Raw genomic sequence first — 22,732 nt, 5'->3', positions numbered from 1 at the left:
ATTTAGCAGACGCTCTCATCCAGACAGAGTGACTTACAGTATCTGCAAGTTCACACCTCAGTGATGAACAATTAAAAGCAGTGGGTAGCCATTCTATCGCCTCTGACCAGAATATTGTCCGTAATTTTCCATTAATTTCTTGACAATTCTACACGTTGTATCGGCTCCAACAGCCACTGTTCTTCTCAACCCACAATGTGATCACTAACACATTACAGCCCCCTGCTGCTTTTAGCCATTCACTGCAGTGTCCCCTTTCATACCTAAAACTTAATAATAAAGCTGTAATTTCCATTTTATACCTAACAAAAGCATAAGATCAGATTAGAATCAGATCTGGGCATGTTGTATCTAGCTTACACCTGGCATTAATATGTTTTGTTTGTGTCATCACTGTGCTTGGATTTTGTTGGAATGTTTTTATTAACGTTGTATAGTTGCTCCCCCTTCCCCCTCCCCCTTCAAATTCAGTGAGGCAGAATGTTGCTAGGCTTTAGCAAACATACTAATTGTCTCAAATGTGTTCACACCACATAATGGACAGAAATACCTTTTCCGCATTTTGGAATTTGCCATTCAAATAGCCTGGATATCAACGAACTGCCAACACACAGGAATGCACACAAACAAACTTTGCAGTCCTGCTTAAAGGCACTTACCAAAAGTATTTTTACAGCCTTGAAGAGGATTTATTCTTGTTTAAATACCAAGTCTCTCTCTCTACAGTCAACTCACTGTGTCTGCCAGACCCCTTCATAGTCTGTCTTAAAGGGAGGTGTGACATTTTGGCTAGCTGTTACTATAGACAGTCAATATGCTAAATCTATAAACAATGGGTCCAGAAACTACCTCCAACTTCCCTCAAACTGCACAAAGAGACGCTGAAAAGTTATCTATGAGTTAATCTGACTCTGGGTAATAAAAAAGGGCTTATAGTTGCCAAAATGTCGCAACATCCCTTTAAGACTCATGTATGTCTTCTGGTTCAGTCAAACATCCGCTCCTGTCAGCTCAGGGTTATACGTCCTCATCCGTTCACTTACTTTGAAAGGTACAAAGTACACATGTTAATAAGCATATACTGTATATACTGGACCAGTCACTGATGTTGTATTTCTCTCCTTGTAGGCATGTAGCAGATTATGTCTCAATAGCCATACAGAAACACAAAGCAGAACTGAGGGAGAAGTATAAACATGTTTCTGAGGGTATTGGAAAAGAAAGAGATTCAGAAGTCTTCAACAAGATCTTCACAGAGCTCTACATCATAACTGGAGAGAGTGAAAGGCTCAATAGTGAACATGAAGTGTCGCAACTTGAGGATACATCCCAGCTAAAAGCAGACAAAATCAACTGCAATGACATCTTCAAACCCTTACTTGGAAAAGAGAAAGGAGAGAAGAGATCCATCAGAACTGTGCTGATGAAGGGCATCGCTGGCATTGGAAAAACATTCTCTGTGCAGAAGTTCATCCTCGACTGGGCAGAAGGAAAAGCCAATCAGCATATACATTTCATCTTTGTCCTTCCTTTCAGGGAGCTGAATTTGATCCGAAGACCTCACAGTGTTCACAGTCTTCTGAGTAGCTTCCATCCTGGTCTCAAAGAACTTGATAGTCCTACCTATAAAGTAATGATAATCTTTGATGGTCTTGATGAAAGCAGATTTAAATTGGATTTCAAGAATAACGAGACTTTGTTTAAAATAACAGATGAACAAATGGTGAATGTGTTGTTAACAAACATTATCAAGAGAAAGCTGCTTCCTGAAGCTCTCCTCTGGATAACCTCCAGACCAGCAGCAGCCAATCAGATCCCCTGGGAGTACATCGACCAGGTGACAGTAGTACGAGGTTTCACTGATGAACAGAAAGAAGAGTACTTTAAGAAGAAAGTCGGGGATGAGAAGCTGGCCACAAGAATCATCTCACATGTAAAGATGTCAAGGAGTCTACACCTCATGTGCCAAATCCCCATCTTCTGTTGGATTGCTGCCATGATTCTTGGAAAGATGCTCAGCAAAAACAGCCGTGGAGTCCCTAAAACTCTGACTGCCATGTACACACACTTCTTAGTCACCTTGACTGACTTGAAGGGCCAGACAAATCACACAAATCCTCAGAAGGTCTTGAAACAAAACAGATTGTTAATTTTAAAACTCGGACGCCTGGCCTTTAATCATCTGGGGGAGTCTCAAATGTTTAATGAAAACGACCTGGCAGACTGTGGCATCACTGATGAGGAACGGGAAGGATCTCTATACTCTGCAATGTTCACAGAAATCTTTAAAAAAGAGGATGTGTTTTACGGGGAACTGGTGTACTATTTTGTCCACCTAACCATCCAGGAGTTTTTTGCATCTCTTTTTGTGTTTCATTGTTTCATAAGCAATGAAATGAAGGATCTGGAGTCTTTCATCGATGTCAAGTTCAGAGGTCAGCCTAAAGTGCATACTTTCCTAGAAAGAGTGGTGAATAAAGCTTCAAAAAGTGAGAATGGACATCTGGACCTCTTCGTCCGCTTCCTTCATGGCTTCTTATTGGAATCCAATCAACAGCTTCTGGAAGGCCTATTGACAAGGTCGAAGGATGCTGAAGAAACTTCCAAAAGTGTAGAGGAAATAAGGACATACCTCAAGTACATGGCAACACAGGACATCTCTCCTGAAAGATGCATTAACCTGTTTCACTGTTTGATTGAAATGGGAGACAGGTCATTGAATAAAGACATTCAAGCATACCTCTCACGTAAGGCTATGAAGAAAAGTTCAGTTGAGCTCACACCAGATCACTGCTCAGCATTGGCCTCTGTGCTTCTAAAGTCAGGGGAGGAACTAGATGTGTTTGACCTGAAGAAATATAAAGCATCATGGGAGAAGCGTAGGAGACTGGTCCCAGCTGTGACATGCTGCAGAAAGGCTTTGTGAGTATTATAATCGAATGTGACATTGGACTTTAGCCTTGGGATTCAAATGGATCTGTACGTATTTATTTGTTAGATTAATTCTATTGTTGACGTTAGTGTTTTTTCATGGTGGTTTATTTATTTTGAATGGTGTGACTGTGAAATAGAATATTTTGAATGTTTTACTCTATTCAGGATGAAATGTTTATTTTGTTGTTTCACAATTTTACAGACTTGCTGGCTGTAGACTCACAAATGAGACTTGTGAAACAGTGGCCGTTGCACTAAGATCAGCAAATTCACCCTTGAGAGAACTGGACCTGAGTCACAATGACCTGCAGGATTCAGGAGTGAAGCAGCTCTCTGATGGACTGAAGGATCCACACTGTCAACTAGAGATACTGAGGTGTGACAAATTGTTTGTTCTCACATTTCGAGGCCTACTTTGTTTACTGTCATACAACATGTTAATTTTTGATCACATTAATTATTTAGGTTAAATCAATATATTTTAAAGGTTTAGATAGCTGGATAGACTAACTTACCTAGCAATCTAAAAAATGTTAGCTGTCATGGGCTAATTGAATGATTGACATTTACTGACATAACAAGAGAAAAACTGCTGATGTACAGCCACGTTTAGAAATTCCATCTTGTGTATTCTACTGTTCTTACTCTCAAGTTGACGACCCAACTGAGTTCTGTCCACGGGGCCCTAAGTGGCCCCTTATGTCGATTATTAGTAGGGCCCTGGTGTAAACACACATCGCCGAAAAGAAAAGCAGACATCAAGTTTCAAGTTTTAATGTCACATGAACAAGTACAGTGAAATGCCTTTCTTGCAAACTCAAAACCCAACAATGTAGTAATCAATGACAATGTAATACTGTATGTATAGGGGTAAGTTGACTAGGCAACCGTTCCAGAAGCATTTCGCTACACTCACAATAACATCTTCTAACCATGTGTATATGACCAATAACAATTTATTTGATTTAGGGCCTCACCACTAGGGGGCAGCAGTTTGCATGTAAAAACATGGTGGCTTCTCTCTGCAGGCTGTCTGGCTGTCATGTCACACATGGAGGCTGTGCTTCTCTGGCTTCAGCTCTGGGGTCAAACCCCTCCCACCTGAGAGAACTGGACCTGAGCTCCAATCACGCAGGAGACTCTGGAGTGAAGCTGCTCTCTGCTAGACTGGAGGATCCACACTGTAGACTGGAGAAACTCAAGTTAGTACAGTTACTTTGCAAATCTAGTTTTACATTTTTTTTGTAATGTCATTACTTTTTTTATTCTAAATCAAAATGTTATTTCACTGAGAGTTCTTGTGAAGCGTTGGCCTCAGCCTTCAGCTCAAACTCCTCTCCCCTGAGAGAGCTGGACATGAGTCACAATGACCTGCAGGATTCAGGAGTGAAGCTGCTCTCTGCGTGACTGGGGAATCCACACTGCACATTTGAAACTAAGTTCAGTATTCTAGTACTCTTCAGGAATGCCAGAGATGCCTGCACACTGTTATATTTGCACCTGTGAAAAGATTGATCACTGTGATGTAGGACTTCCAGATTAAGCCTGTGGCTCTGCTGCCTACTGACACCAACCTCCTATTAGAGAGATAAGGCAACCTCCCAGAATGTTCCAAACAGAGGACTTTATTGACATGATGGGAATGATCTAAAACGGACTAGAAACATGGATCAATACAATAAACATGAATAAGGCAGGTTATTACAGAGTGACTGTATTTAAGTAGTGAATGGGGAATGGTATCACACAGTAGAACAGCAAGAACAAAGGAAAACAAACAGATAATTGGAAATACTGACTAGCTGTTGCAGAAAATATTTAATAATAACACAACAGTAGTAAGTTGGAGAAACTAGGCAACACCAGCTATACTCAAGAATGGGGCGGCAGCGTAGCCTAGTGGTTAGAGCGTTAGACTAGTAACCGGAAGGTTGCTGGATCTAATCCCAGAGTTGGCAAGGTAAAAATCTGTCATTCTGCCCCTGAACATGGCAGTTAACCTGCCTGTTCCTGGGCTGTCATTGAAAATAAGAATTAGTTCTTAACTGACTTGCCTAGTTAAATAAAGGTTAAAAAATAACAGCAATAAGAACAGATAACAAACTTACATTCTTTCACGTTGCCTAAAGCCATACAGTAAATATTCTCAGCACTTTAAAGCACATCTTTGAAAAGGAAAGCAGGCATCAGTTCTAGAGGGCATTCTATTCAGGATGAAATGTTTATTTTGTTGTTTCACAATTTTACAGACTTGCTGGCTGTAGACTCACAAATGAGACTTGTGAAACAGTGGCTGTTGCACTAAGATCAGCAAATTCACCCTTGAGAGAACTGGACCTGAGTCACAATGACCTGCAGGATTCAGGAGTGAAGCAGCTCTCTGATGGACTGAAGGATCCACACTGTCAACTAGAGATACTGAGGTGTGACAAATTGTTTGTTCTCACATTTTGAGGCCTACTTTGTTTACTGTCATACAACATGTTATTTTTGATCACATTAATTATTTAGGTTAAATCAATATATTTAAAGGTTTAGATAGCTGGATAGACTAACTTACCTAGCAATCTAAAAAATGTTAGCTGTCATGGGCTAATTGAATGATTGACATTTACTGACATAACAAGAGGAAAACTGCTGATGTACAGCCACGTTTAGAAATTCCATCTTGTGTATTCTACTGTTCTTACTCTCAAGTTGACAACCCAACTGAGTTCTGTCCACGGGGCCCTAAGTGGCCCCTTATGTCGATTATTAGTAGGGCCCTGGTAAACACACATCGCCGAAAAGAAAAGCAGACATCAAGTTTCAAGTTTTAATGTCACATGAACAAGTACAGTGAAATGCCTTTCTTGCAAACTCAAAACCCAACAATGTAGTAATCAATGACAATGTAATACTGTATGTATAGGGGTAAGTTGACTAGGCAACCGTTCCAGAAGCATTTCGCTACACTCACAATAACATCTTCTAACCATGTGTATATGACCAATAACAATTTATTTGATTTAGGGCCTCACCACTAGGGGGCAGCAGTTTGCATGTAAAAACATGGTGGCTTCTCTCTGCAGGCTGTCTGGCTGTCATGTCACACATGGAGGCTGTGCTTCTCTGGCTTCAGCTCTGGGGTCAAACCCCTCCCATCTGAGAGAACTGGACCTGAGCTTCAATCACCCAGGAGACTCTGGAGTGAAGCTGCTCTCTGCTAGACTGGAGGATCCACACTGTAGACTGGAGAAACTCAAGTTAGTACAGTTACTGTAAAACTCTTGTTTTTATTTTTGTAGTCTATCCTATTTGAACCTGACCAGAAACAGAATTCCAAACAGTTTTGTAACTGATGTTGTAAATGATTGTCTTGTTGGTCTGAGAACAGTCAGGTTCTGATTTCATACAGGCTGGACTAGACTACACTTCATACAGGCTGGACTAGACTTCATACAGGCTGGACTAGACTACACTTCATACAGGCTGGACTAGACTACACTTCATACAGGCTGGACTAGACTTCATACAGGCTGGACTAGACTACACTTCATACAGGCTGGACTAGACTACACTTCATACAGGCTGGACTAGACTTCATACAGGCTGGACTAGACTACACTTCATACAGGCTGGACTAGACTTCATACAGGCTGGACTAGACTACACTTCATACAGGCTGGACTAGACTACACATCATACAGGCTGGACTAGACTACACTTCATACAGGCTGGACTAGACTACACATCATACAGGCTGGACTACACTTCATACAGGCTGGACTAGACTACACTTCATACAGGCTGGACTAGACTACACATCATACAGGCTGGACTACACTTCATACAGGCTGGACTAGACTACACTTCATACAGGCTGGACTAGACTACACTTCATACAGACTGGACTAGACTTCATACAGGCTGGACTAGACTTCATACAGGCTGGACTAGACTACACATCATACAGGCTGGACTACACTTCATACAGGCTGGACTAGACTACACTTCATACAGGCTGGACTAGACTACACTTCATACAGACTGGACTAGACTTCATACAGGCTGGACTAGACTTCATACAGGCTGGACTAGACTACACTTCATACAGGCTGGACTAGACTACACTTCATACAGACTGGACTAGACTTCATACAGGCTGGACTAGACTACACATCATACAGGCTGGACTAGACTACACTTCATACAGGCTGGACTAGACTACACATCATACAGGCTGGACTAGACTACACTTCATACAGGCTGGACTAGACTACACTTCATACAGGCTGGACTAGACTAGACTTCATACAGGCTGGACTAGACTTCATACAGGCTGGACTAGACTACACATCATACAGGCTGGACTAGACTACACTTCATACAGGCTGGACTAGACTACACATCATACAGGCTGGACTAGACTACACTTCATACAGGCTGGACTAGACTACACTTCATACAGACTGGACTAGACTTCATACAGGCTGGACTAGACTTCATACAGGCTGGACTAGACTACACATCATACAGGCTGGACTACACTTCATACAGGCTGGACTAGACTACACTTCATACAGGCTGGACTAGACTACACTTCATACAGACTGGACTAGACTTCATACAGGCTGGACTAGACTTCATACAGGCTGGACTAGACTACACTTCATACAGGCTGGACTAGACTACACTTCATACAGACTGGACTAGACTTCATACAGGCTGGACTAGACTACACATCATACAGGCTGGACTAGACTACACTTCATACAGGCTGGACTAGACTACACATCATACAGGCTGGACTAGACTACACTTCATACAGGCTGGACTAGACTACACTTCATACAGGCTGGACTAGACTAGACTTCATACAGGCTGGACTAGACTTCATACAGGCTGGACTAGACTACACATCATACAGGCTGGACTAGACTACACTTCATACAGGCTGGACTAGACTACACATCATACAGGCTGGACTAGACTACACTTCATACAGGCTGGACTAGACTACACTTCATACAGACTGGACTAGACTTCATACAGGCTGGACTAGACTTCATACAGGCTGGACTAGACTACACATCATACAGGCTGGACTAGACTACACTTCATACAGACTGGACTAGACTTCATACAGGCTGGACTAGACTACACATCATACAGGCTGGACTAGACTACACTTCATACAGGCTGGACTAGACTAGACTTCATACAGGCTGGACTAGACTACACTTCATACAGGCTGGACTAGACTACACTTCATACAGGCTAGACTAGACTACACTTCATACAGGCTGGACTAGACTACACTTCATACAGGCTGGACTAGACTACACTTCATACAGGCTGGACTAGACTTCATACAGGCTAGACTAGACTACACTTCATACAGGCTGGACTAGACTACACTTCATACAGGCTGGACTAGACTACACTTCATACAGGCTGGACTAGACTTCATACAGGCTGGACTAGACTACACCTCATACAGGCCTGACTAGACTACACTTCATACAGGCTGGACTAGACTACACTTCATACAGGCTGGACTAGACTACACTTCATACAGGCTGGACTAGACTACACTTCATACAGTCTGTGTGTCACTCACTCTGTCTGTTCCTCTGTCTCTCCCACAGTGTGGACCATAATGAAGAGTTCTGGGTTAAACCACAGCTGATGAAAAAATGTAGGTTTCTCACACACACACACATGAACGAGGATGACTAACAGAGATACAGGTCATGATGTCATACAAACAGTTTGTTTCGCTGTCCTGTTCCGCGCACGCACGCACATATATACATCTACAGATAGACACACACAAACACACACAGCCAGACAGCCAGGCACACACACATACACACACACAGCCAGGCACACACACATACACACACATACACACACACAGCCAGGCACACACACATACACACACACAAACACACACAGCCAGGCACATACACATACACACACACAAACACACACAGCCAGGCACATACACATACACACACACAAACACAAAGTTCTGATCCAGCCCATTCCCTCTCCTCTAACCTCTCCTCTTGTCTGCAGATGCCTGTGATCTCACACTGGACCCAAACACAGCACACAGAAACCTCTCTCTGTCTGAGGGGAACAGAAGGGTGGAGAGGGTTAAAGAGGAGCAGCCGTATCCTGATCATCCAGAGAGATTTGATCACTATACCCAGGTGTTGTGTAGAGAGGGTCTGACTGGGCGCTGTTACTGGGAGGTAGAGTGCAGTGGGAGGGTTGTGATATCGGTAACATATAAAAGCATCAGCAGAAAAGGAAGAAGTTCTGCCTGTGGGCTTAGAGTCAATGACAAGTCCTGGTGTCTGGAGTACTCTGGAGATCGTTACACTGCCTGCCACAATAGGGAAGTGACACATATACCTGCTCTGCCCGTCAACCCTCCTCAACCCCAGAGAGACCTGTCCTCCTCCCCTCCATTCCCCAGAGTAGGAGTGTTTCTTGACTGGCCGGCCGGCACTCTGTCCTTCTACATGGTCTACTCTGGCACAATGACCCACCTGCACACATTCCAGACCACATTCACTGAGCCCCTCGACTCAGGGTTTGAGGTTTGGAATGAGGGCTCTTCAGTGTCCCTGAGCCAGGTAGAGTAGAATCCTTTGTCCTGGAGGAACACCTGGGTCTCCATGGAAACACAGTTACACTCTCGTCACGCTTCGGCCACACATAAGACATGGAAAAATGTGTAGATTTCAGGAAATTAACATTTAAACTGCAAAATAAATTATTATAAAATGTATATAATTGCCACCTATGAAATTTGTGGGACTGGACCTTCTCAAATAGTACTTGACTAAGCAATGAGTTCAAAGGAATTGTCCGTAGAGCTCCGAGAAAGGATTGTTTCGAGGCACAGATCTGGGGAAGGGTACCAAAAAATGTCTGCAGCATTAAAGGTCCCCAAGAACACAGTGGCCTCCATCATTATTAAATGGAAGAAGTTTTGATCCACCAAGACTCTTCCTAGAGCTGGCTGCCCGGCCAAACTGAGCAATCGGGGGGATAAGGGCCTTGGTCAGAGAGGTGACCAAGAACCCGATGGTCAGAGTTCCTTTGTGGAGATGGGAGAGCCTTCCAGAAGGACAACCATCTCTGTAGCACTCCACCAGTCAGGCCTTTATGGCAGAGTGGCCAGACGGAAGCCACTCCTCAGTCCTCACTCCTCCTCACTCCTCACTCCTCAGGAGTGGTTTTGTGACAAGTCTCTGAATGTCATTGAGTGGCCCAGCCAGAGCCTGGACTTGAACCCGATAGAACATCTCTGTAGAGACCTGAAAACAGCTGTCCAGCGACGCTTCCCATCCAAACTGACACAGCATGAGAGGATCTGCAGAGAAGAATGGGAGAAACTCCCCAAATACAGGTGTGTCAACCTTGTAGTCTCAAACCCAAGAAGACTTGATGCTGTAATCTCTGCCAAAGGTGTTTCAACAAAGTACTGAGTAAAGGGTCTGAATACTTATGTAAATGTGATATTTACGTTTTTACATTTTAATACATTTTCAAAAATGTTTTTGCTTTGTCATTATGGGGTATTGTGTGTGGTTGATGAGAGTAATTCAAAAATATATACATTTTAGAATAAGGCTGTGACATATCAAAATGTGGAAAATGTCAAGGGGTCTGAATACTTTCCGAATGCTCTGTATATTCAAGTCTGAACCTTACTTTAAAGCCCCATGACATTGAGAGATTGTGGTGGAAAATAGGGTCAACAAATGTGAACGACGATGAAGGCCAGTGATAATGATGTGACTTGCTGACGCCAGCTTGGTGTGTTCACTCAATATGGCGCTGTCCGGATGGACGGCTGTATATGTGCATCTCACAGGAGAGAGTCACACTGTCACCGTGCAAATCTCGAGGATGAGATGTTCTCACAGAAGTCCTGGGGTCACTGACGCCAGGCGAAAAACTTTAATTGACCAAATTAATGTTACTATGTGAATTCAATTGTCATGTTTGATTTTTGTCAAGAGCTGCACATTTGGATAGGTCTTATTGTATTGTATGTTTTCTGTTTGATGTAGTTTTAAAGTGACTGGATTGAAATGGTATGTTGGGTTGACTAGTTATCAGGCTGTTGTCTGGTCAAAACATTACTATTGAGTGATTAGATTAGAATCTGGGTGTGTTTTTCTGTCTTTTGTTTTTACTAGCAAAAAGTACTAAGAAATGAATGAATGAATTCCGGTTGTGGGGGCGTTCCGCTTGCATTTGGTTAAAAGGGCAGTGAATTTGTTCCTACTTTGAGAACTTGCTACCAAGCTCCTGTGTGTATCAGACACACCTAGTTTTTTCTCTTAGAGAACTGAAGACGTGTCACCACCTTAAGTCTTAGCCTGTTGGTGATGATATACTCTGTGTTATTCTGTAATGTATCATGTATTTCATATACACCCTAATTGTTGGAGTGTCAATTCCTTTGAGACTAATAAATTCTATTAGTTGAATTTAGTAAATGCATTCCTCGTTTTTACAGAGTAATTATTTGATTGACTGTATGCCTATAATTTAGTAGGTATTATTGATAGTTAATTACAGATCAGAAATTACTGCGCAGACTTAACAACTATTTTAGATGGAATCTTTTTTGATTTTCATATTTTCATATTTTCATATATACAAAGACAAACTCAACTCAAATCTGAGCTGAGGTCAATCATTTATTGCTAGGACATCGAATGCAAGATATTATCTCTTTTGTTCCTTTGCCTCTTAACAATTGTGTAACACCTATAGCTTTCACATAATATTGGAGTCAGATTGATGAATGTAGTTTATTATTAATCTAAATCATTTCAACACAGCTACATAGTGGTTGCAAAAATGTCCACCAAACTACAAGATATTAAAGTGGAATTCCAACCATTGACATTGATGTCCTTCATCACTCTTACCTTGATTGAAGTTCCCACAAAAACGTTTTTGATATGTTCTGCAACAACTGAGATTATTGGTATTATTGTGAAAACAGTAGTTAGATGGAATTCATCACCAAGAAACACCACGCAAAGGTCATTCTAAACCAGGTGATTAATGGAACTACAGGGCTATAGCAGCCACTCTAGACCAGGTGATTAATGGAACTACAGGGCTATAGCAGCCACTCTAAACCAGGTGATTAATGGAACTACAGGGCTATAGCAGCCACTCTAAACCAGGTGATTAATGGAACTACGGGGCTATAGCAGCCACTCTAGAGCAGGTGATTAATGGAACTACAGGGCTATAGCAGCCACTCTAAACCAGGTGATTAATGGAACTACAGGGCTATAGCAGCCACTCTAGACCAGGTGATTAATGGAACTACAGGGCTATAGCAGCCACTCTAGACCAGGTGATTAATGGAACTACAGGGCTATAGCAGCCACTCTAAACCAGGTGATTAATGGAACTACAGGGCTATAGCAGCCACTCTAAACCAGGTGATTAATGGAACTACGGGGCTATAGCAGCCACTCTAGAGCAGGTGATTAATGGAACTACAGGGCTATAGCAGCCACTCTAAACCAGGTGATTAATGGAACTACAGGGCTATAGCAGCCACTCTAGAGCAGGTGATTCATGGAACTACAGGGCTATAGCAGCCACTCTAAACCAGGTGATTAATGGAACTACAGGGCTATAGCAGCCACTCTAGAGCAGGTGATTCATGGAACTACAGGGCTATAGCAGCCACTCTAGACCAGGTGATTAATGGAACTACAGGGCTATAGCAGCCACTCTAGACCAGGTGATTAATGGAACTACAGGGCTATAGCAGCCACTCTAAACCAGGTGATTAATGGAACTACGGGGCTATAGCAGCCACTCTAAACCAGGTGATTAATGGAACTACAGGGCTATAGCAGCCACTCTAAACCAGGTGATTAATGGAACTACAGGGCTATAGCAGCCACTCTAAACCAGGTGATTAATGGAACTACGGGGCTATAGCAGCCACTCTAGACCAGGTGATTATTAATTCTACGGGGCTATAGCAGCCACTCTAGACCAGGTGATTAATGGAACTACAGGGCTATAGCAGCCACTCTAGAGCACGTGATTAATGGAACTACAGGGCTATAGCAGCCACTCTAAACCAGGTGATTAATGGAACTACAGGGCTATAGCAGCCACTCTAAACCAGGTGATTAATGGAACTACGGGGCTATAGCAGCCACTCTAGAGCAGGTGATTAATGGAACTACAGGGCTATAGCAGCCACTCTAAACCAGGTGATTAATGGAACTACAGGGCTATAGCAGCCACTCTAGACCAGGTGATTAATGGAACTACAGGGCTATAGCAGCCACTCTAAACCAGGTGATTAATGGAACTACAGGGCTATAGCAGCCACTCTAAACCAGGTGATTAATGGAACTACGGGGCTATAGCAGCCACTCTAGAGCAGGTGATTAATGGAACTACAGGGCTATAGCAGCCACTCTAAACCAGGTGATTAATGGAACTACAGGGCTATAGCAGCCACTCTAGAGCAGGTGATTCATGGAACTACAGGGCTATAGCAGCCACTCTAAACCAGGTGATTAATGGAACTACAGGGCTATAGCAGCCACTCTAGAGCAGGTGATTCATGGAACTACAGGGCTATAGCAGCCACTCTAAACCAGGTGATTAATGGAACTACAGGGCTATAGCAGCCACTCTAGACCAGGTGATTAATGGAACTACAGGGCTATAGCAGCCACTCTAAACCAGGTGATTAATGGAACTACAGGGCTATAGCAGCCACTCTAAACCAGGTGATTAATGGAACTACAGGGCTATAGCAGCCACTCTAAACCAGGTGATTAATGGAACTACAGGGCTATAGCAGCCACTCTAAACCAGGTGATTAATGGAACTACGGGGCTATAGCAGCCACTCTAGACCAGGTGATTATTAATTCTACGGGGCTATAGCAGCCACTCTAGACCAGGTGATTAATGGAACTACAGGGCTATAGCAGCCACTCTAGAGCACGTGATTAATGGAACTACATGGCTATAGCAGCCACTCTAAACCAGGTGATTAATGGAACTACAGGGCTATAGCAGCCACTCTAGACCAGGTGATTAATGGAACTACAGGGCTATAGCAGCCACTCTAGACCAGGTGATTAATGGAACTACAGGGCTATAGCAGCCACTCTAAACCGGGTGATTAATGGAACTACAGGGCTATAGCAGCCACTCTAGACCAGGTGATTAATGGAACTACAGGGCTATAGCAGCCACTCTAGACCATGTGATTAATGGAACTACAGGGCTATAGCAGCCACTCTAAACCAGGTGATTAATGGAACTACAGGGCTATAGCAGCCACTCTAGACCAGGTGATTAATGGAACTACAGGGCTATAGCAGCCACTCTAGACCAGGTGATTAATGGAACTACAGGGCTATAGCAGCCACTCTAAACCAGGTGATTAATGGAACTACGGGGCTATAGCAGCCACTCTAGACCAGGTGATTAATGGAACTATAGGGCCTATAGCAGCCACTCTAGACCAGGTGATTAATGGAACTACAGGGCTATAGCAGCCACTCTAGACCAGGTGATTAATGGAACTACAGGGCTATAGCAGCCACTCTAAACCAGGTGATTAATGGAACTACGGGGCTATAGCAGCCACTCTAAACCAGGTGATTAATGGAACTACGGGGCTATAGCAGCCACTCTAGAGCAGGTGATTAATGGAACTACAGGGCTATAGCAGCCACTCTAGACCAGGTGATTAATGGAACTACAGGGCTATAGCAGCCACTCTAAACCAGGTGATTAATGGAACTACAGGGCTATAGCAGCCACTCTAGAGCAGGTGATTAATGGAACTACAGGGCTATAGCAGCCACTCTAGAGCAGGTGATTAATGGAACTACGGGGCTATAGCAGCCACTCTAGACCAGGTGATTAATGGAACTACAGGGCTATAGCAGCCACTCTAAACCAGGTGATTAATGGAACTACAGGGCTATAGCAGCCACTCTAAACAAGGTGATTAATGGAACTACGGGGCTATAGCAGCAACTCTGGACCAGGTGGGTGTAATTGAACATCTGTTTTCGTTCTACTCTTATAGACTCAAATATGTCATCTTAATCATGTAATGGGGAATAGTTTGTATTCCAATGAGTAACACAGAAGCCACTTTTACAATAAGGTTTACCCGCTTTCTCCTCTGGCTACATTTCGGGGGCTGTGCCAGATAAAAAGTGTAGAGAGGGCCATGAAGAACTGACTAATTAACCCTTATATCCACAGAAAGTTGCATAGCTGTACAGTGGACTGGTCCATATTCGTGTGGCTTAATTGGCACAGAACAGGCTCAAATACAGCTAGCAACATCGAACTCCCTCACTGAAAATTAAACATGGACAGCGGACATTTTGGGGTGTTACCATGCACTGGAGGGCAGCATAATACCGCTCATTGGAAGATTTAATAGATTAAAAACTGAAATAAGAACCCAGTTTAGAACCCCAATTTGGGACACTTGTCTTTAATCAGCTGAAGAGTTTTATAACATACCTTTAGAGTATCACTATTTTTCAGTGTTTGAATGAACACCTAAGAGAAAATGTACTACAACATTTAACAATATTCTGCATCATTGGTGAAAAGAAAACATACCTCCGATGACATCACTTGTGGGGAGGACAATCTGTGAATGGGAGAGAATGCAAAAGTATTACATTTGAGTAAATGTTACAACTCAATTCAACAATCTCCAGAATACTCTACTAATTGCCTTTGCAAAAAAGCACACTACATGATCTAAAGTATGTGGACATCTGCTCGTCGCATATGCCACAATCATGGCCATTAATATGGAGTTGGTCCCCCCTTTGCTGCTGTAACAGCCTCCACTCTTCTGGGGAGGCTTTCCACTAGATGTTGGAACATTGCTGTGGGGGTCAGGCTCTGATATTGGACGATTAGGCCTGGCTCGCAGTCGGCCTTCCAATTTATCCCAAAGGTGTTCAATAGGGTTGAGGTCAGGGCTCTGTGCAGGCCAATCATGTTCTTTCACACCAATCTTGACAAACCATTTCTGTATGGAGCTCGCTTTGTGCACGCGGGCATTGTCATGCTGAAACAGGAAAGGGCTTTCCCCAAACTGTTGCCACAAAGTTGGAAGCACAGAATCGTCTAGAATGTCATTGTATGCTGTAAGATTTCCCTTTACTGGAAGTAAGGGGCCCAGCCCGAACCATGAAAAACAGCCCCAGACCATTTTTCCTCCTCCACCAAACAGTTGGCACTATGCATTGGGACAGGTAGCATTCTCATGGCATCTATCAAACCCAGATTGGTCCGTCGAACAACCAGATGGTGAAGTGTGATTCATCACTCCAGAGAACGTGTTTCTACTGCTCTAGAGTCCAATGACGGCGAGCTTTACACCACTCCAGCCAATAATTAGAATTGCGCATGGGGATCTTAGGCTGGTGTGCGGCTGCTCAGCCATGGAAACCCATTTCAAGAAGCTCCCGATGAACAGTTATTGTGCTGATATTGCTTAAAGAGGCAGCTTGGAACTCGGTAGTGAGGGTTGCAGCCAAGGACAGACAATTTTTACACACTATGCACTTCAGCATCTGTTCTGTGAGCTTGTGTGATCTACCACTTAGCGGCTGAGCCATTGTTACTCCTAGGCGTTTCCACTTCACAATAACAGCACTTAGAGTTGACCGGGGCAGCTCTAGCAGGGCAGAAATTTGATGAACTGACTTGTTGGAAAGGTGGCATCCTCTGACGGTGCCACGTTGAAAGTCACTGAGCTCTTCAGTAAGGCCATTCTACTACCAAAGTTTGTCTATGGAGATTGCATGGCTGTGTGCTCTATGTTATACACCTGTCAGCATACCTGTCAGTTATACACCGTGTTGCCCCTAGGCCTCCCACCGTCTTCTTCAATGTACTTGTGCAGTACCAACTGGCGGGAGGCAGAGACGCTCCCTCGGTGCACCGGGTGGGCAGGGTTTTTGCCAATGGAACCAATGGTATGGTGGAAAGTTCAAACGAACCCTCTGTTGTCTCGTGATGAAATATGACAGAGCTCCTGTCATTTTTCATGCACTCAATTGTGTATGTGAGCCATTTAGAGGGTGAATGAGCGAGACAAAATATTTAAGTGCCTTTGAACGGTGTATGGTAGTGGGTGCCAGGCGCACCGGTTTGAGTCTGTCAAGAACTGCAACTGTGATGGGTTTTTAACACTCAGCAGTTTCCCGTGTAATTCACATATGTACACATGTTACAAAGACTAACACTTTACTGCCTCTGTTGTGTTTTGAATGAGGGTTGGCTAGGTGGAGTCTTGGGTTGTTGTATTGAGGGTTTGGTAGGTGTGGTAGGTGGAGTCTCGGGTTGTTGTGTTCAGTGTTTGGAACGTGGAATCTTGGGTTGTTGTATTGTCCTATAAGCTATGCAATTGCTTGAGAAAACAGAGTGATGGCCTCTATTAAAAAGAGGAGGATCCCATCAGCTTTCTATAGGCTAGGCCTACTATATTTAGTTCTTCCAACATCTTCCATATGCACCTTGGAATTGGATATTGACACGCGCAGTTGTGTTCACTTGTAGCCTGTGAGAAAGACCCTTTCACATGACAGGGATTGGCTAATGAGAATTGAGGTATCTTTGAGAACCATGTAAGTGAGAGGTGCTTTGGAGCATGCAGCTAGGAGGGAAGGGAATTATAATTATTATATTCAGCCTAAGGGCACAACTGCCACTGTCCGTAAAAGACATAGACTTCGAAGCATTATCAAGTCTTTGTGAAATTGTGAATAAGGGACTGATGAAGTGTGTGCAGCCTGCGCGAAAAACAAAGCAGAGCTCATGCCCTTCAAGCATTTTTTTTCAAATCATCATTAGAGTTGCATCATGTGAAAGTATAGCCAAATGTTTGTACCACAACTAAAGTTGCATATTTTGTACCTTTATTTAACTAAGCAAGTCAGTTAAGAACAAATTCTTGCCATAGATTTTCAAGCTGTTTTAAGTAAAAACTGTAACTAGGCCACTCAGGAACATTCAATGTCGTCTTGGTAAGAAACTCCAGCGTATAATTGGCCTTTGTGTTTTATGTTATTGTTCTTCTGAAAGGCGAATTTGCCTCCCAGATTCTGTTGGAAAGCAGATTGAAGCAGGTTTTCCTTTAGGATTTTGCTTGTGCTTAGCTCTATTCCGTTTCTTTTCATCCTAAAAAACTCCCTAGTCTTTGACAATGACAAGCATAATCATAACATGACGCTTCCACCACCATGCTGGAAATATGAAGAGTGGTCTCAGTGATGTGTTGTTGGACATTTTCCCCCAACATAACGCTTTGTATTCAGGACATGAAGTTAATGTCTTTGCCAAATGTATTGCAGTTTTACTTTAGTACCTTATTGCAAACAGGATGCATGTTTTGGAATATGTGCATTCTGTACAGGGTTCCTTCTTTTCACTCGGTCATTTAGGTTAGTATTGTTGAGTAACTACAATGTTGTTGATCCATCCTCAGTTTTTATCACAGCCATTAAACTCTGTAACTGTTTTAAAGTCACCATTGGCCTCATGGTGAAAACCCTGAGCAGTTTCCTTCCTCTCCAGCATCTGAGTTGGGAAGGACGCCTGTATCTTTGTAGTGACTGGATGTATTGATATATAATCCAAAGTTTAATGAATATCTTCACAATGCTCAAAGGGATATAAGTTGTTAAGAACATTCTTACTCCTGAACTTATTTAGGCTTGCTATAACATAGTGGTTGTCACGTTCGTGGTACAGAGCGGACCAAGGCGCAGCGTGAGTTGAGTTCCACACCATTTTAATTCACTGTGCAACAACAAAAAATCCACCGAACGTGAAGTACAGCGCGCACATAGGCACTAACTGAAACAATATCCCACAAACAGGTGGGAACCAAGGACAACTTAAGTATGGCCCCCAATTAGAGACAACGAACATCAGCTGCTTCCAATTGGGAACCACACTAACACACCAACATAGAAATATGACGAATAGAACCCCCGAGTCACGCCCTGACCTAAAGCACCATAGAGAACCCCGAGGGCTCTCTATGGACAGGGCGTGACAGTACCCCCCCCCCCCCCCCCCCCCCCCCCCCCCCCCCCCTCCCCCCAAAGTTGTGGACTCCGGCCGCAAAACCTGAAACCAAATAGGGAGGGTAGGGGGGGTGACTAGTGTCGGTGGCTACTCTGCTGTGGGTCGTCGCTCAGACCCCGTTTCCGGCCATGGCGCCGGGCTGAACGCTGTGCCTGGACTGGGCATTGGCCTATAGGAAGGCTCCGGCCTAGGAGCGGAACTGGATGCCGTGCCTGTACTGGGCACCGGCGCAGAGGGAGGTTCCTGCCAGGGAGCGGGACTGGACACCGTGCCTGGACTGGGCACCGGCGCAGAGGGAGGTTCCTGCCAGGGAGCGGGACTGGACACCGTGCCTGGACTGGGCATCGGCGCAGGTTGCACTGGACTGATGACACGGTCCTCAGGTCGAGTGCGTGGTGCCGGCACAGGTGGAACCGGACTGTTGACATGCACTTCAGGGAGGGTGCGGGGAGCTGGCACAGGACGTACCGGACTGGAGAGGCGCACTGGAGGCCTGGTGCGTGGAGCCGGCGCAGACTTCACCAGACTGCTGACAGGCTCTTCAGGTCGAATGTTGAGCAGAACACAATTGACCAACATCTCTCTCCTCACTCTCTCTCCCAACTTCTCCATCGCCTCCCTGACGGTCTCTGGCTCTTCCCTCTGCTCAGCCGCCAGCTCCATGTGCCCCCTCCCAAAAGAATCTTGGGGTTTCTGTGGCAGCGGACTGAAGACAGTCTCTTCATGGCGAGTGCGAGGAACTGGCACAGGACAGACCGGGCTGGGGAGGCGCACTGGTTGCCTGGTGCGTGGAACCGGCACAGATGGCACTGGACTGATGATACACTCTTCAGGACGCCTGCGCTGCAGCCTACTCCTCGCCTCCACCTCTCTCTGGTATCCCTCATTGAATTCCTCCACCCCCTGCCATTCGGGCTCTTGCACTCTCCGCTGCTCAGCCGACATCTCCATGTGCCTCCCCCCCAACAAAAACCTTGGGGTTTCTGTGGCCACGGCCACAAGGGTCTCGCATCCACTCATGATCTCCTCCCATGTCCAAAACTCCTTTACCTCATGAACACGCTGCTTGGTCTTCTTTTGGTGGGATATTATGTCACGTTCGTCGTACAGAGCGAACCAAGGCGCAGTGTGAGCTGAGTTCCACATAATTTTAATTCACAGTGCAACAACAAAAACAACAAAACATCCAACGAACGTGAAGTACACCGCACACATAGGCACTAACTGAAACAATATCCCACAAACAGGTGGGAACCAAGGACAACTTATGTATGGTCCCCAATTAGAGACAACGAACATCAGCTGCCTCCAATTGGGAAACACACTAACACACCAACATAGAAATATGACGAATAAAGCACCATAGAGAACCCCGAGGGCTCTCTATGGTCAGGGCATGACAGTGGTTGAATACTTATTGACTCAAGACATTTTAGCTTTTAATTTTTAATGAATTTGTAAACCAAAATAATGTAATTCCTCTTTGACATTATGGGGTATTGTGTGTAGGCCAGTGACACACAATCTCACTTTAATACATTTTAAATTCAGGCTGTAACACAACAACATATGGAAAAGGTCAAGGGGTGTGAATACTTTCTGAAGGCACTGTATTTAATAGAGTTTTTCTATGCTCTGCGCGAAAATGCGACTATTAGATAATAAAGTATAACTTTGTACTATTATATCAGTCTGTTGTGTCATTATATCAATGTCTGTTCTCTGTTATCTCTTGGTCTGGTATGTTGGAGAAGCAGAGTTAGGGTTAGGGTCGCAGATGTTAAATCTTAATTTGAGCACCTTGTTGTTTCAGAAAATGCAAATGTGTAGTGTATTCAAAGTTTAAAAGGCATCTAAAGTTTGGAATTTCCACTTGAACATTTCAAACTTAATTTGCCCTAACTAAAAAAATATCAACCCCTACAAAAAATTCATATTTCCTGATGCTGCATGATTATTTTCCTGCTCTGAGAAACTGGTCAAATTAAGATACAACACCTGTAAACAGAAGTTCTGATATAACTGAATCTTGTTCCTGTCTTTTATTTTCTTTATTATTTTCTACTTAATGTTTCACACTTAACTTGACTACTAAATCATTGAGGGGTTGCTTCCTTCTGCATCAATTGGGCTACATGATATGACCATATTTGGTTTTAGGCTCGTTGCTAAGGTGTTGAGTATGTTATTTTCTAAGGTTTTCTAATTGATTGATCAGACTTAATGTTATTTGTACTCCCTTATAAAGGTGCAGACATTTTTTTAAGTATGTGCCAACTTCATACTAATGGATTCACAGGGACTCTAAACATTAAATACCTAGCTCTCAAATTGTTCAAGCATGTACAACTGACTGAACACTAAAACAAAGTAACAAAATTTGCTGTATCGTCTATAAACCATAGAGAGAGGGATAATGTAACGGATCTCCTCTTCGTCTGAGGAGGAGTAGGAAGGATCGGACCAATATGCAGCGTGGTACAGTAAGTGTCCATGTTAATTTATTAGAACTGAACACACAAAACAAAATAACAAAGTGAATGAAAGAAACAAAACAGTCCAGGTGTCAGGTGAAACAACACACTAAACAGAAAACAACTACCCACAACCTATAGTGGGAAAACAGGCTGCCTAAGTGTGGTTCTCAATCCAAGACAACGATTGACAGCTGCCTCTGATTGGGAACCATACCAGGCCAAACACAGAGAAATACAACACACAGAACAAAAACATAGAATGCCCACCCAAACTCACGCCCAAACTAAAATAGAGACATAAAAAAGGAACTAAGGTCAGGACGTGACAGATAATGCCTGTGGAACACTATGGCTCTGTTTCAAGTGGCACCCTATTCCCTACTTATGGCACCCTATTCCCTATTTAGTACACTACTTTTGACCATCTTAGTAAACAAAAGTAGTGCACTATATAGGGAATAGGGGGCCATTTGAGTCTGTGTTTAGATGAGTGGGAACAGTTCACCTTTCCCTCAGCGTGAATAGTTGATATGATGTCATCGTGGTGACAACTGGCTATTGTTGGTCATCTAGAGCAAAGAGAAAAGGGTTTGGAATAAGACAAAGGGAACAGGTCAGATCTTTTGTTGTTATTAATCCGCTGATTCAGCGTGACTAAATGGAGAAACAGGCATATCTATAGTACAAACAGAAGACTAAATGGAGATGTATTACGTGAGAACGACACAGTTGAAACAGGCATATCTATAGTACAAACAGAAGACTAAATGGAGATGTATTACGTGAGAGCGACACAGTTGAAACAGGCATATCTATAGTACTAAAAACTTAAAGATAAAGGGAACAATGACAAGAACACTTAGAGGTAGCCTATCTGTCAGCACGGCACAGTTGAAACAGGCATATCTATATCACAAACAGAAAACAAAAAAAACAGATTGATAAAAATGGGACAATGGTTATCAAGCTAGGGTGTATCCGAAAGCATGGCAAGGTCGAAACAAGCATATATACGTGTATATAGTACATACAAATGACAGAAAACAGATTGAAATACTACACAGTTGAAACAGACATAAGACAAATAAACTGATTGAAAAACTGATGGAAGAAGAAGGGTGGAAATGACATTAAAACAAGGGTGTTGTCCTATCCAAGAGCACCAGCAAC

The 22,732-nt window shown here is 43.5% G+C and overlaps 1 protein-coding gene across 3 annotated transcripts in view; it reads left to right on the top strand.

The window, feature by feature from the left end:
* The window catches only part of LOC110539021 (NACHT, LRR and PYD domains-containing protein 12), a 33,397-nt gene extending 23,543 nt beyond the window's left edge, over positions 1–9,854 (top strand). The window contains exons 10-16 of one of the 3 annotated variants that reach the window (XM_036948979.1): positions 1,129–2,922; positions 3,137–3,310; positions 3,963–4,136; positions 5,184–5,357; positions 6,006–6,179; positions 8,565–8,614; positions 8,998–9,851. In XM_036948979.1, the coding sequence (XP_036804874.1) occupies positions 1,129–2,922; positions 3,137–3,310; positions 3,963–4,136; positions 5,184–5,357; positions 6,006–6,179; positions 8,565–8,614; positions 8,998–9,572 (3,115 nt within the window). In that variant the 3' untranslated portion in view covers positions 9,573–9,851. Of the gene's footprint in view, positions 1–1,128; positions 2,923–3,136; positions 3,311–3,962; positions 4,137–5,183; positions 5,358–6,005; positions 6,180–8,564; positions 8,615–8,997 lie in introns of all 3 variants that reach the window. The other 2 variants (XM_036948980.1, XM_036948981.1) reach the window with 2 other exon arrangements.
* The last annotated feature ends 12,878 nt before the right edge of the window (positions 9,855–22,732 follow it).

The sequence above is a fragment of the Oncorhynchus mykiss genome, chromosome 17, assembly GCF_013265735.2.
Source record: "Oncorhynchus mykiss isolate Arlee chromosome 17, USDA_OmykA_1.1, whole genome shotgun sequence".
NCBI lineage: Eukaryota > Metazoa > Chordata > Actinopteri > Salmoniformes > Salmonidae > Oncorhynchus > Oncorhynchus mykiss.
This window is presented reverse-complemented; position numbering and strand designations above follow the sequence as displayed.